Genomic DNA, 16,062 nt, shown 5'->3' on the forward strand with positions numbered 1-16,062 from the left:
CCCACTGTCCTGCTGGTAATAGCTTATCTAAAGTGATCATCAAGTTGGGCCATTTTCAGCACAAATCCAGGTTTTCTCACCCCCCCCCCCCCCCCCACACACACACAAACTCACTCTCCTGCTGGTAATAGCCCATCCAAAGTGACCACTCTCCCTACAATGTGCATGATAATCAAGGTGGGCCATTTCCAGCACAAATCAAGGTTTTCTCACCCCCCCACCCCCATACACACACAAACTCACTCTCCTGCTGTTACCAGCAGGAGAGTGAGTTTGTGTGTGTGGTTTTTGGAGGGGGGTGAGGGAGTGAGAGAACCTGGATTTGTGCAGGAAATGGCCCAACTTGATTATCATGCACATTGTGAAGAGAGTGGTCACTTTGGATGGGCTATTGCCAGCAGGAGAGTGAGTTTGTGTGTGTGGGGGGGGGGGGGCGGAGGGTGAGAGAACCTGGATTTGTGCTGGAAATGGCCCAACTTGATGATCACTTTAGATAAGCTATTACCAGCAGGAGAGTGGGGTGGGAGGAGGTATTGTTTCATGGTCTCTGTGTGTATATAGACAGGTTTCAGAGTAACAGCCGTGTTAGTCTGTATTCGCAAAAAGAAAAGGAGTACTTGTGGCACCTTAGAGACTAACCATTTTATTAGAGCATAAGCTTTCGTGAGCTACAGCTCACTTCATCAGATGCATATCGTGGAAACTGCAGCAGACTTTATATATACACAGAGAATATGAACCAATACCTCCTCCTACCCCACTGTCCTGCTGGTAATAGCTTATCTAAAGTGATCATCAGGTGGGCCATTTCCAGCACAAATCCAGGTTTTCTCACCCTCCACCCCCCCACACAAATTCACTCTCCTGCTGGTGATAGCCCATCCAAAGTGACAACTCTTTACACAATGTGCATGACAATCAAGTTGGGCTATTTCCTGCACAAATCCAGGTTTTCTCACATCCCCCCCACCCCCATACACACACAAACTCACTCTCCTGCTGGTAATAGCTCATCCAAACTGACCACTCTTCAAGTTTAAATCCAAGTTAAACCAGAACATCTGGGGGGGGGGGGGGGGAGGGGTAGGAAAAAACAAGAGGAAACAGGCTACCTTGCATAATGACTTAGCCACTCCAAGTCTCTATTTAAGCCTAAATTAATAGTATCCAATTTGCAAATGAATTCCAATTCAGCAGTTTCTCGCTGGAGTCTGGATTTGAAGTTTTTTTGTTTTAAGATAGCGACCTTCATGTCTGTGATTGCGTGACCAGAGAGACTGAAGTGTTCTCCGACTGGTTTATGAATGTTATAATTCTTGACATCTGATTTGTGTCCATTTATTCTTTTACGTAGAGACTGTCCAGTTTGACCAATGTACATGGCAGAGGGGCATTGCTGGCACATGATGGCATATATCACATTGGTGGATGTGCAGGTGAACGAGCCTCTGATAGCGTGGCTGATGTTATTAGGCCCTGTGATGGTGTCCCCTGAATAGATATGTGGGCACAATTGGCAACGGGCTTTGTTGCAAGGATAAGTTCCTGGGTTAGTGGTTCTGTTGTGTGGTATGTGGTTGTTGGTGAGTATTTGCTTCAGGTTGCGGGGCTGTCTGTAGGCAAGGACTGGCCTGTCTCCCAAGATTTGTGAGAGTGGTCAGTTTGGATGAGCTGGTTTGAAGAGTTTGAAGAGTGGTCAGTTTGGATGAGCTATTACCAGCAGGAGAGTGAGTTTGTGTGTGTATGGGGGTGGGGGTGATGTGAGAAAACCTGGATTTGTGCAGGAAATAGCCCAACTTGATTGTCATGCACATTGTGTAAAGAGTTGTCACTTTGGATGGGCTATCACCAGCAGGAGAGTGAATTTGTGTGGGGGGGTGGAGGGTGAGAGAACCTGGATTTGTGCTGGAAATGGCCCACCTGATGATCACTTTAGATAAGCTATTACCAGCAGGACAGTGGGGTAGGAGGAGGTATTGGTTCATATTCTCTGTGTATATATAAAGTCTGCTGCAGTTTCCACGATATGCATCTGATGAAGTGAGCTGTAGCTCACGAAAGCTCATGCTCTAATAAATTGGTTAGTCTCTAAGGTGCCACAAGTACTCCTTTTCTTTTTGCGAATACAGACAAACACGGCTGTTACTCTGAAACCTGTCATTATGCAAGGCACTGCATTTAGCCGTATGGAATGGAAATCTATCAACTGCATGAAAAAACTTCTACAGATACAGACAGACATCATCTTCCTTTCCAAATGCAAACAGATGGACATCGTACCAAAAGGACTGAAGGTAAAAAATCCATTACAATCTACATACCACACAGACTATGCTGACAGCTTGTGCCACAAGCTCTCAAAGAAACTGCGGAATCACCTGATCAACATCCTCTACAGCAAACAGGGAAAGATTAAGAATGACCTCTCAAAAATGGATACTCTCATAAAAAACCAACCTTCCACACAAGGTTCCTCGTGGCTGGATTTTACTAAAACTAGACAAGCCATTTACAACGCACACTTTGCTTCTCTACAAAAGAAAAAGGACACTAAACTTTCTAAACTACTACATGCTACAAGGGGCCACAGCAATGGTTCCCTCAACCCACCTAGCAATATTGTTAACCTATACAACTATACTCTCAGCCCAGCAGAAGCAGCTGTTCTATCTCGGGGCCTCTCCTTCTGCCCCTCCACCCCCACGAACATGATACAGTTCTGTGGTGACCTAGAATCCTATTTTCGACGTCTCCGACTCAAGGAATATTTCCAAAATACCTCTGAACAGCATACTAATCCACAGAGGTCTCCCTACCAACACTACAGAAAGAGGGATTCTAGGTGGACTCCTCCTGAAGGTCGAAACAGCAGACTGGACTTCTACATAGAGTGCTTCCGCCGACGAGCACGGGCTGAAATTGTGGAAAAGCAGCATCACTTGCCCCATAACCTCAGCCATGCGGAACGCAATGCCATCCACAGCCTCAGAAACAACTCTGACATCATAATCAAAAAGGCTGACAAAGGAGGTGCTGTTGTCATCATGAATAGGTCGGAATATGAACAAGAGGCTGCTCGGCAGCTCTCCAACACGAGTTTCTACAAGCCATTACCCTCTGATCCCACTGAGAGTTACCAAAAGCAACTACAGCATTTGCTCAAGAAACTTCCTGAAAAAGCACAAGATCAAATCCGCACAGACACACCCCTGGAACCCCGACCTGGGATATTCTATCTACTACCCAAGATCCATAAACCTGGAAATCCTGGGCGCCCCATCATCTCAGGCATTGGCACCCTGACAGCAAGATTGTCTGGCTATGTAGACTCCCTCCTCAGGCCCTACGCTACCAGCACTCCCAGCTACCTTCGAGACACCACTGACTTCCTGAGGAAACTTCAATCCATCGGTGATCTTCCTGATAACACCATCCTGGCCACTATGGATGTAGAAGCCCTCTACACCAACATTCCACACAAAGATGGACTACAAGCCGTCAAGAACACTATCCCCGATAATGTCACGGCTAACCTGGTGGCTGAACTTTGTGACTTTGTCCTTACCCATAACTACTTCACATTTGGGGACAATGTATACCTTCAGATCAGCGGCACTGCTATGGGTACCCGCATGGCCCCACAGTATGCCAACATTTTTATGGCTGATTTAGAACAACGCTTCCTCAGCTCTCGTCCCCTAAAGCCCCTACTCTACTTGCGCTATATTGATGACATCTTCATCATGTGGACCCATGGAAAAGAAGCCCTTGAGGAATTCCACCATGATTTCAACAATTTCCATCCCACCACCAACCTCAGCCTGGTCCAGTCCACACAAGAGATCCACTTCCTGGACACTACAGTGCTAATAAACAATGGTCACATAAACACCACCCTAATCCGGAAACCTACTGACCGCTATTCCTACCTGCATGCCTCCAGCTTTCACCCTGACCACACCACACGATCCATCGTCTACAGCCAAGCTCTGCGATACAACCGCATTTGCTCCAACCCCTCAGACAGAGACAAACACCTACAAGATCTCTGTCAAGCTTTCTTACAACTACAATACCCACCTGCAGAAGTAAAGAAACAGATTGATAGAGCCAGAAGAGTTCCCAGAAGTTACCTACTCCAGGACAGGCCTAACAAAGAAAATAACAGAACGCCACTAGCCGTCACCTTCAGCCCCCAACTAAAACCCCTCCAACGCATTATTAAGGATCTACAACCTATCCTGAAGAACGCCCCATCACTCTCACAAATCTTGGGAGACAGGCCAGTCCTTGCCTACAGACAGCCCCGCAACCTGAAGCAAATACTCACCAACAACCACATACCACACAACAGAACCACTAACCCAGGAACTTATCCTTGCAGCAAAGCCCATTGCCAATTGTGCCCACATATCTATTCAGGGGACACCATCACAGGGCCTAATAACATCAGCCACGCTATCAGAGGCTCGTTCACCTGCACATCCACCAATGTGATATATGCCATCATGTGCCAGCAATGCCCCTCTGCCATGTACATTGGTCAAACTGGACAGTCTCTACGTAAAAGAATAAATGGACACAAATCAGATGTCAAGAATTATAACATTCATAAACCAGTCGGAGAACACTTCAGTCTCTCTGGTCACGCAATCACAGACATGAAGGTCGCTATCTTAAAACAAAAAAACTTCAAATCCAGACTCCAGCGAGAAACTGCTGAATTGGAATTCATTTGCAAATTGGATACTATTAATTTAGGCTTAAATAGAGACTTGGAGTGGCTAAGTCATTATGCAAGGTAGCCTGTTTCCTCTTGTTTTTTCCTACCCCTCCCCCCCCAGATGTTCTGGTTTAACTTGGATTTAAACTTGAAGAGTGGTCAGTTTGGATGAGCTATTACCAGCAGGAGAGTGAGTTTGTGTGTGTATGGGGGTGGGGGTGATGTGAGAAAACCTGGATTTGTGCAGGAAATAGCCCAACTTGATTGTCATGCACATTGTGTAAAGAGTTGTCACTTTGGATGGGCTATCACCAGCAGGAGAGTGAATTTGTGTGGGGGGGTGGAGGGTGAGAAAACCTGGATTTGTGCTGGAAATGGCCCACCTGATGATCACTTTAGATAAGCTATTACCAGCAGGACAGTGGGGTAGGAGGAGGTATTGGTTCATATTCTCTGTGTATATATAAAGTCTGCTGCAGTTTCCACGATATGCATCTGATGAAGTGAGCTGTAGCTCACGAAAGCTTATGCTCTAATAAAATGGTTAGTCTCTAAGGTGCCACAAGTACTCCTTTTCTTTTTGTGTGTATATAATGTCTTCTGCAGTTTCCACGGTATGCATCCGATGAAGTGAGCTGTAGCTCACGAAAGCTCATGCTCAAATAAATTGGTTAGTCTCTAAGGTGCCAAAAGTACTCCTTTTCTTTTAACCCTAACTCTGTGTCAGTTTTTCCTTGCTCTGTCTTGTTTGTTTAGACTGTAAACTCTTCCGATTTTAATAGTTCTTACTATGTGTTTGTACAGCACCTTGCATGATGAAGTCCTGACCTTGGTTGGGGTCTCTACCAAGGCACTACCCTAGGCTCTCTACTCTAGGTGCTATTGCAATATTAATAATAAATAAGAGAGTGTCATAAAGATGGATATTTGCCAGTTAAGATTCATCCCTTTCCAATAGCCCATTATTTATTTTACTTGGAATAAGATTCCCTCCCAATTTCAGTTTGACTCTAGTATTCCCAGAGGCAAAAATACTTCCAAGTTTGACTGTGTCTACACTAGCACTTTTGTTGGTGAAACTTTTCAGTCATGGGTGTGAAAAAAACACACCCCGACCAACATAAGTTACACTGATAGAAGCACCGGTGTGGACAGTGCAGTGTTGGTGCAAGATGCTATCCTACCGACATAGCTACCCCTGCTCGTTAGAGGTGGGAGAGCAGCTACACAGGAGACCTTACAGAAGTCCAGCTGCAGCGGTGTCTAGTGTAGACGTAGCCTTTAAAACCTACTGCAGAAGATAGAACAATGGTTTTCTTCAGAGACTACTACATGGACTCTAGATTTCCTGATAAAGCAGTAGTATCCGTCTTCTCTGCAATGTGCTTCTTGAGATGTAGCCATGTATTCCAAGCAACTCTTGTTGGATGTGAAAATGCGCATTGCTTAGGTTAAAAAAAACAACAACCCACAACTGTCCAAAACACAAACTGAGAAGGCTTTAAGAACCAGCATAGACTGACCCAGGAGACAAGAAGCCTGAATTAACCTAAAACTGAAAAGAGTTCAGCATTAGAGGCTCAGGGAGAAGATGGGATTTTATTTTTCTGACCAACTAACTGAATAACTTGCCCAGAGCAGAGACCTGGCTTGCTTTACTGGAGACTTGTATGCAATTTGCCCCCTTTCCCTCCCAGCCTAAATTACATCCAGAGAAATAATTTGGAAAACTTCTGCTACAGGGTTATTATAAGGGATCACTGTATTTTCTCAGCCTCACTGTGAAAACAAAAGAGTGCAATGATCTAGACCTAAGATATGTGGGAGTCAGCAGTTTTTCTACAGTTCCTTTTTAAGCTAAATGTTACAAGATAGATAGACACTGGCATCTTCAGCTTTTAAAAATATTCTTATTTTCTATCTGCAAAATCTCATAAAGGTGCCTCAACAGCATGAAACTCCACAAGAACCTCAGGGCAATTAAATGCAATGTGAAAAGTCAGATAAGTAAGACTGGCAAAGTAGCAATATCTGACTCGACCCTGTTAGTTTAATACCTGATGGTATTAAACCACCCAAGAAAATGGATATAATGTTGTTGTTTCATTATAATGTCATCCATGTATTTACTATGACCATATTTTTCATTTCCACTTTATTGTGGAAAACGCTCTATGGACACCTTTAACTTCCTAATACTTTCTTTCAGGTTTTCAGACCTGTAGTTATATCCATCTGCTTTATTTCTGCATAAATTCTGCTGATCAGAACTTAACTATTACCTTAGTTCTAAAGTGTAAATCCACATGGGGTCAATTTATGATATGGGGTCATTTATGAAATTACGGATCAGCATATTTAAAAATGAAATTTTTGTTGTGCATCCACATTCAGATTTTTCTAAAGCTATCTCATGAGTGTTTCCTTCCTTTTTTAATACCCAACATTATGAACTAACAATAGCTTGCCATATTATTTATAGGTGAGTCAGAGAAAATTATGCACATTGTGTTTCTACTCTATTATAATGGCCTGAAATGCTATAAAATCACTATTATGGGTTCTGACTGGCAGGAGCTTATTTCTGGTGTGTTTCTATTTAACACAGTACAATGCTATCATCAGCCTACACATGGCATTTGGCTGTTCCACACATCTTCTGGGGCAATTATCAATATAGTGTAACTTTTTTTTCTAGCAAAACCCTGTGCGACAGTACAGAAGTTTTGTGTGTGTATGTGTAAATTAAGCTTTTGTGTGCAGTTGTGTACACAGCTTTTAAAAGCATTTCTGAAATAGTTGGTCTTTATCTTATTACACAAAACAGTAGGAGTATACATGGTTTAATTACAGTAAGATATCTAATACAAGTGGATTGTCCTTACCTCTAGACTTAGGCTAGATGGATGAAGAGAACAATAACTGTTAAAAACAAGTTGTTTTCCAGTTCACTTCATGAATTTTATCATGGAATTTAATTTAAAGATGGAAAATAACTGTAAGGACACTTATCGCTGTGTGTGAAGACAAGCCCTACAGTGGCGCAGCTGCACTGCTGTAGTGCTGTGTGTGAAGAAGCTACTATGCTGATGGGAGAGCTTCTCCCGTCGTCATAGTTAATCCACCTCCCCGAGAGACGGTGAGAGAAGCTGTCCCACCCCCACGGTTCTGTCTACACAGGGGTTAGGTCAGCATAACTACGTTGCTAAGGTGTTTGGATTTTTCACACCTATGAGTGATGTGATTATACCGGTATAGGTCTGTAGTTTAGACCTGGCCTCAGCCCTATTTCTGCTAGTTCAGGCTTGGACCAACTTTTGTTGGTGAGAGACACAAGCTTTCGAGCTACACAAGCTTTCTTCCGGTCTGAGAAACTAGTTCAGGCTATGTCTACATTAGCACTTCAGTAGGTAAAACTGATGTTGCTCAGGGGCTTGAAAAAAAAAATACCCTTGAGCGACATAAGTTACACCGACAGAAGTGCCAGTGTGTAACTGCCAGCTGACATAGCTCCTGCCATTCATTGGGCATGGTTTAATTATGCCGATAGGAGAGCTCTCTCCTGTCACCCTAGACAGCAGTACAGCTGTGGCACTGTATGGGCTCTAGAATAGACATAGCCTCAGTGTGTCACTGCTATAAACAAGGTGGAACAGATTGTTTAGCAGAAGTGGCTAACATACATTTTGAGGGACCATTCAAGCTTAAGTGGCTCATTAACACCCCTCCAGTCATAGGGAAGAAAGGAATGGAGGGGGGAAAAAGCAGCTGGGGTGGGGTTTGGTAGTGGGTTACAGATTGTTGTAATAATCCATAATCCAGTGTGTCTATTCAGACCATGATTTTTAGTGTCTAGTAAAGCCTGGGAGCTTAAATTCATAACTTCACCTTGAATGGTCCCTTGAAATGTGTGTTAACTATTTATGCTAAACAATCTGTTTCACCTTGTATTTAGCAGTTACACTGAGTTAGGCTATATCTACACCACACTTTTGTTGGTAAAACTTTTGTTGGTCAGGTCGTTCCTGACTGAAAAAAGTTTTACCGACGAAAAGCGCCAGTGTGGACAGCACTTTGTTGGTGGGAGACTTTGTTGTCCTGCTGACAAAGCCAGTGCTGCTTGTTGGGGGTGGGGTTTTTTTTGCCAGCAGAAGAGCTCTCTCCTGTCGGCAAAGAGCAGCTACACAGGACACACTACAGCAGCACAGATGTGCCGCTGCAAGGTATGTAGTGTAGATACGGGAGAGGAGTTAAATTAGATTTTTTAAAAAAAATTCCTTCTCCTGCTCATTTAAATAGAATATATGGCTATGGGTACCCGCATGGCCCCACAGTATGCCAACATTTTTGTGGCTGACTTAGAGCAACACTTTCTCAGCTCTCGTCCCCTAATGCCCCTACTCGCGCTACATTGATGACATCTTCATCATCTGGACCCATGGAAAAGAAGCCCTTGAGGAATTCCACCATGATTTCAACAATTTCCATCCCACCATCAACCTCAGCCTGGACCAGTCCACACAGGAGATCCACTTCTTGGACACCACGGTGCTAATAAGCGATGGTCACATAAACACCACCCTATACTGGAAACCTGCTGACCGCTATGCCTACCTACATGCCTCCAACTTTCATCCAGACCAAACCATACGATCCATTGTCTACAGCCAAGCTCTACAATACAACCGCATTTGCTCCAACCCCTCAGACAGAGACAAACACCTACAAGATCTCTATCAAGCCTTCTTACAACTACAATACCCACCTGCTGAAGTGAAGAACCAGATTGACAGAGCCAGAAGAGTAACCAGAAGTTACCTACTACAGGACAGGCCCAACAAAGAAAATAACAGAATGCCACTAGCCATCACCTTCAGCCCCCAACTAAAACCTCTCCAGCGCATCAAGGATCTACAACCTATCCTGAAGAACGCCCCATCACTCTCACAGATCTTGGGAGACAGGCCAGTCCTTGCTTACAGACAGCTCCCCAACCTAAAGCAAATACTCACCAGCAACCACACAACAGAACCACTAACCCAGGAACCTATCCTTGCAACAAAGCCCGTTGCCAACTGTGTCCACATATCTATTCAGGGGACACCATCACAGGGCCTAATCACATCAGCCACACTATCAGAGGCTCGTTCACCTGCACATCTACCAATGTGATATATGCCATCATGTGCCAGCAATGCCCCTCTGCCATGTACGTTGGTCAAACTGGACAGTCTCTACGTAAAAGAATAAATGGACACAAATGAGACGTCAAGAATTGTAACATTCAAAAACCAGTCGGAGAACACTTCAGTCTCTTTGGTCACTTGATTACAGACCTAAAAGTGGCAATTCTTCAACAAAAAAAAACTTCAAAACCAGACTCCAACGAGAGACTGCTGAATTGGAATTAATTTGCAAACTGGATACAATTAACTTAGGCTTGAATAAAGACTGGGAGTGGATGTGTCATTACACAAAGTAAAACTATTTCCCCATGTTTTACCCCCTCCCCCCCAAGACGTTCTTGCTAACTGCTGGAAATGGCCCACCTTAATTATCACTACAAAAGGTTCACACATCCCCCTCCCCCGCTCTCTTGCTGGTAATAGCTCACCTTACCTGATCACTCTGGTTACAGTGTGTATGGTAACTCCCATTGTTTCATGTTCTCTGTGTATATAAATCTCCCCACTGTATTTTCCACTGAATGCATCTGATGAAGTGAGCTGTAGCTCACGAAAGCTTATGCTCAAATAAACTTGTTAGTCTCTAAGGTGTCACAAGTCCTCCTGTTCTTTTTGCGGATACAGACTAACACGGCTGCTACTCTGAAACCTTTGTTTTCTGTGTTGTAATTGAAATGAATATATTTGAAAATGTAGAAAAATATCCAAAATATATTTATAAAAAATCTCAATTGGTATTCTATTATTGTGTAATAGTACAATTAAAACAGCAATTAATTGTGCTTAATTTTTTTAATCAAGTTAATTTATTTTGAGTTAATTGCTTGAGTTAACGGTGATTGACAGCCCTTATATAAATAAATAAATAAAAGCACATCCAGGCTGACAGCTCGTATGCAAAGAAATGGCTTTTTGCAAGGGAGACTAATTTAGCAAAGGTGATGCCACTGGTGCCACTATAATTCTTGACGTTAAATGCTCCTGCAGAGGAAAATATCTTGGTTAAACTTGTTTCTAATACTCTTAGAAGACTCTAAAGTAGATATTTTGGAAAAAACTAGGTCTGAAATTATTAATTGTCATTTTATTTCAGCAAAAGCACCTTGAAATTGAAAGAACTACAAAATGGCTAAAAATGCTGAAAAGCTGGGAAAAATACAAGAACAGCGAAAAGGTAAGTTATTCGTGTTTTTGGTCAGTTTCCTCTATTGAATGTAGCAGTATAGTGATAATTCACACCTCATTTCAGAAAAATACATTTAAAAATAAAAATGAAAAGCTGTTTTTATGATTGCATGGTGCAACAGTGTAATAAATTAACAAAGAAACTGGTGTTCAAATACAGGAGTTTTGAAGGACAGCATTTTGGGGGGCCACATGGCATATTCAGAACCACCATTGCCTGTAAATTCTTGTATTGCATTATAATTGTGGAGTGGAATTGGGACATGCACGGCCAGGGAATACACACTGTTCGCATGCATGCTGCATAATATCTGTGGGAGAAGGGGAACTGTCCGTCACAAGCCGAGCAGGTAAATAGAGAGTCAACTACTAGCCTTCAGGAGGAATAGTCAGCACACAATTATATTTGAAAATAGTTTAAAAACAGAAACAAAAGCTTTTATAAAGTTAAGCTGAGAGAGGCCCAATCCAAAAGTCCAGATCAGAACATGAGAACTCTGGAAAAATTTGGATCTGAATCTTAAATTTATTATTTGACTTTGTGCCCGTTTGTATGCTGAACATTATTGTAGTGCTTTGTGCCCGTTTGTATGCTGAACATTATTGTAGTGTTTAATGCTGAAATTTTTAATCAAACTGATATGCAGGTGGTGTATACTCATCAGGGAATCTGCTGGCTCTTCATTTTGAATCCTTTTAAAATTCTTTGTGTGATATTAAGCAGGTAGCTATGTAGAGAAACAGCCTCCTTTTGCAGCCACAGGTTTGGTGGATGGGCAAAGAGAGCCTCTGCTACTTGTATACTGAAAGGTGTCTTGGGTTCCTACCAGGGAGTTTGACCAGTCATAAATTGTGATATCTAACTACATGTTGAAGAAACCAGACACCATGAGGATGCTTTAAAGTAGCTTTAAAGGATGCTTTAAAGATTCTCTTGGAAGTGGTTTCCTAGAGTAAGCTTTAACATACAGAACAAATAATTAAAACCTAAACCTTAAGTACAACTTAGTTACATTTTCCTTGTGTTGATTTCATGTGACTAAGCAAAAAATGCAAAGTGCCCTTCATACAGGTGGATCCTCTCTGTGGTGGAAATGATCTCTCTCTTAGGAGGGTGATGCTTACATGTTGGTGCACTGGTTTTACTGAATTTGACAGGGGGCCATCCCTGAAATACTGCCAGTAGCTATTTAAAAGTGCACATTAATGCCACACAACAGGTCAGGACAAAAGGTGAAGAAAAATCTTGTTCAACTGAAATTACAGGGAAATTTTAAGTAGGTATAATTAGCCATTTGGTATTTAACTCAGGATTCAGCCAGAGGTTAACATCACTAACTGTCTTGAAAATGGCTGTGGGATTTTTAATGACCACAAGAGAGTTTTTTGACAACAAATGAAAATAGACTACATCTACATGTGTAATAGCTGTACTTCTGTGTGTAATGGCTTCCTCATGTGGAGAGACAGTTGTGTAATGCTAGGGTACTAGACTGAGAGTCAGGAAACCTGGACTTTTTTCTAGCTCTGTCTTGGGCAGTTCACTTAGGGTTAGGTGTTGTCCATGCCTTGCACAGCCAAATAGGGGAATTAGGCCCTGTAGCCTCCATGAGGCCGTGTAAGATCTACTTGGATCTTTGTTCTCTGTCTCCTGCAGCGCACAGCCCTTGCATTCTCATCCTCCTTTACTGTGAGTGAATTGGTGAGGAGGGGCTAGAAAAAGGCCAGAAGTGGGTGAGAAGCCCAGCTGTGTCCCTCCAGGCAATAGCAAGCTGAATAGGGCTGGTGTTGCTGGGGAGAAGCAACCTACACGTTTCCCTTGCTACAGCAAGTTACAACCTGCTGTAGAAAGGGGGAATGAAGGAAGGAAGGAATTGTTACTCTCTGAATCAGAGTTTCTTCCTGAAGCTGGAGCGGTGAACGTACTCTACCCTTTCTAGGGTTACATACTTCAAGGGTTTCCCGGACGTAGCCTCCTTTTTGAATTTCCTTTCTCTGTCCAGGCAGATTTTTCAAATAACAGTCAATGTCCTAGCTTTTTGCAGCGCAGACAAACTGCAGCTCAGAAAAAGCCCCGATTGGTCCCTCCCCTGCATCTCTACCTGATGGGTCCATTCTCCTGCAAGCCACAACTGCTGGATCCCACCCAGCCAGGCCCCAACTCTGGGGAGGGAGTCCCGCAGGGAGGCACTGACTGGCGGCTGTTGCTGCATCCTGGGCTTACAGCAGTCGCCCTGCCACTGTGATGGAGCAACACTGTTCCCACCTCCAGTGAGTATCCCTGCTGCAGGTATCCCCAACTGTACCCCTCTCCAGCTCCTCCCCCCTTCTGGCTGTGTCCTCTTCTTGGGAAACTAAAATATGGTAACCCTAAAGTGGGCTGAGAGTGAACTCTCGTAATATATCTCTACACAGCAGTTGGGAGGGCACTTCACAGCATGGGTGGACAGACACTTGCTACCTCTGCTTGAACTAGTGTGCTAAACATTGCAGTGTGGCCACAGCAGCAAGGATGGCAGGTCAGGCTAGCCACCTGAGTGTGTACTCAGGGGCTTGGGTGCAGGATTGTACTCGGGTGTCTAGCCTGAGCTGCTGCTTGTGCTGGTGTGGCCACACTACTATTTTTAGAATACTAACTCAAGCAGAGCTAGCAAGTGTCTGTCTGCCTGCTCTGAGAAGCACCCTCCCAGCTGCTGCATAGACATATCTAGCTCTTCATTTTTCCTAGTACCACTTCCCATCTGTAAGATGGGCATAATGGTGTTTACACAGTTAAGTGCTAAGTAATGTGTGCTTGCTGTCCTATCGCCCTCTTTGGAAGGAGATGGAAGAGGTACTGGTTACCTGCGATAGACTTCTGCCCTCCCTTCCTGCAAATGTCTTTTAAAAATACCCATAAATATTTCTGTAAAGGGCAACACACAAATTGCCCATTATGGCAGGTTTTACAAAACTGTTTATTTTGATACATAGTTTAAAAGTACTAGACTGTAACTATAGCAACAGTAGCTTTAAGTGATATAGGGGCCAGTTGTGTGAGAGAGATGGTATCTTCTGTAAGAAACACCTTTGCCGGTTCAGACTGGGAATCTTAGGCCATGGCTTCACTTGCGAGTTGGAGCACATTAAAGCAGCTTCGGGCACCCTAACTCACGACATGTCCACACTGACAAGGCACATAGAGCGCCCGGACTCCGCGGCTGGAGTGCTTCTGGTACTCCACCTCTACAAGAAGCATAATGCTTGATGCGCCCCAACTGGAGCGCCGTGGCGTCAGTGTGGACGCCCTGGTCAATTAATGCGCTCTGATCGGCCTCCAGAAGCGACCCACAATGCCTGTTCTAGCCACTCTGGTCATCACTTTGAACTCAACTGTCCTGCCCTCAGGTGACCAACCGTCGGACCCACCCTTTAAATTATCTGGGAATTTTGAAAATCCCCTTCCTGTTTGCTCAGGAAGGCATGGAGTGCTCTCAGCGAATCTTTCCAGGTGACCATGCCTCCATGTGCCAGGCGATCCCCAGTATGGAGCAGTGGTGAGGTGCTGGACCTCATCAGTGTTTCAGGGGAGGAAGCTGTCCAGTCCCAGCTGCGCTCCAACCGTAGGAATTACGATACCTTTGGGCAGATATCAAGGGACATGATGGAAAGGGGCCATAACTGGGACACACTGCAGAGCAGAGTTAAAGTGAAGGAGCTGTGGAATGCCTACCGCAAAGCCCGCAAGGCAAAGTGCCGCTCCAGTCCTTCGCTCCTGCGACCTGCTGTTTCTACAAAGAGCTGGATGCAGTACGTGGGGGCAACCCCACCTCCACTCCGAGTACCACCATGGACACTTCAGAGCCCAGTTCAACAAGGGAGGAGGAGGAAGGCGGGAGCGAGGGTGCTGAGGAGGAGGGAAACGGCCCGGCATCCCTAAATGCATGCAGCCAGGAGCTGCTCTCAAGCCAGGAGGAAGGTAGCCAGTCGCAGCGGACAGTGCTTGGGGAAGGACAAACACCAGGGGAGGTGCCCGGTAAGCGGCTTTTATTTTGGGAAGGAAGTTGTTTGTTGCAGGCTCTTGGAGCGAGGAGGGTTAGGGCTGCATGCATGCCTAGATGCAGAATAGGGCATTGATGTGCTCTCACATTGCGGTAATTGGCCTCAGTGATCTCTTCAAAGGTCTCATGCAGGAGCTGGGCAATGCGCTTGCGCAGGTTCCTTGGCAGAACTACTCTGCTCCTTGTCCCAGTCAGGCTAACATGTCCGTGCCACTGTTCCGTGAGGGACAAGGGGACCATTTCTGCACACAGGCAAACTGCATATGGGCCAGGGCAGAAGCTGCATTGTAGTAGAAGACCCTCCCTTGCTTCCCAGGTCACCCTCAGCAGCGAGATATCTTCCAGAATGAACTCTTGTGGAAAATGTGGGGACAGTGTTCAGTACAGGGGCCCCCTACAGCTGTTAGCTCTCCCCAAGGCACAGAATCCTAGAGGACCATATGTCCGTGAAACAACCAGTCCCCCTTGCCCCTGTGCTTGCTTACCATTTTGGGGGTCCTATGGGTTATGTGCACTCATTTTGGGATGGGCAATTCTGCTATTGTGTAGACTGTGCTTGCCTTTATGTACGGGGGAATCATTGCTCTGTCTGGTATGAACAATGCTGCCTTTGTTAAGTGTTGCATTTTGGCTTTACAGATTTTTTCAACCTTGAGATCTCAGCCATCCTTGTTATCATCGGCCAAAAGACTGCAAAGAATTCGGAAGCAGCCACGTAGAGGCAAAGAGGACCTGCTGCATGAAGTGATGCAGCTTTTTAATGAAAATCAAAAGGCGCAGGAGTGGCGGGAGAGCGGAAGGAGGGTCCGCCAGCAGAATGCGGATCGCTGGCACCAAAGCACGGAGCGGTTGCTAAGCATTGTGGAGCACCAAGCGGACTCAATACAGGCGCTCCTAGCAATGCAGGCAGAGCACTACCACGCCCACC

At 44.7% G+C, this 16,062-nt stretch overlaps 1 protein-coding gene across 7 annotated transcripts in view; it reads left to right on the forward strand.

Moving 5' to 3' along the window:
* Positions 1-16,062, forward strand: part of USP6NL (USP6 N-terminal like) — a gene marked incomplete at its 5' end in the record, with an annotated part of 224,119 nt that overhangs the window by 139,103 nt on the left and 68,954 nt on the right. For all 7 annotated transcript variants that reach the window (XM_084617573.1, XM_084617571.1, XM_084617570.1 and 4 more), the window contains one exon: positions 11,003-11,083. In XM_084617573.1, the coding sequence (XP_084473699.1) occupies positions 11,003-11,083 (81 nt within the window). The remainder of the gene's footprint in view (positions 1-11,002; positions 11,084-16,062) is intronic.

This window comes from Lepidochelys olivacea (genome assembly GCF_965140295.1).
Source record: "Lepidochelys olivacea isolate rLepOli2 genome assembly, chromosome: 1".
Classification (NCBI taxonomy): domain Eukaryota; kingdom Metazoa; phylum Chordata; order Testudines; family Cheloniidae; genus Lepidochelys; species Lepidochelys olivacea.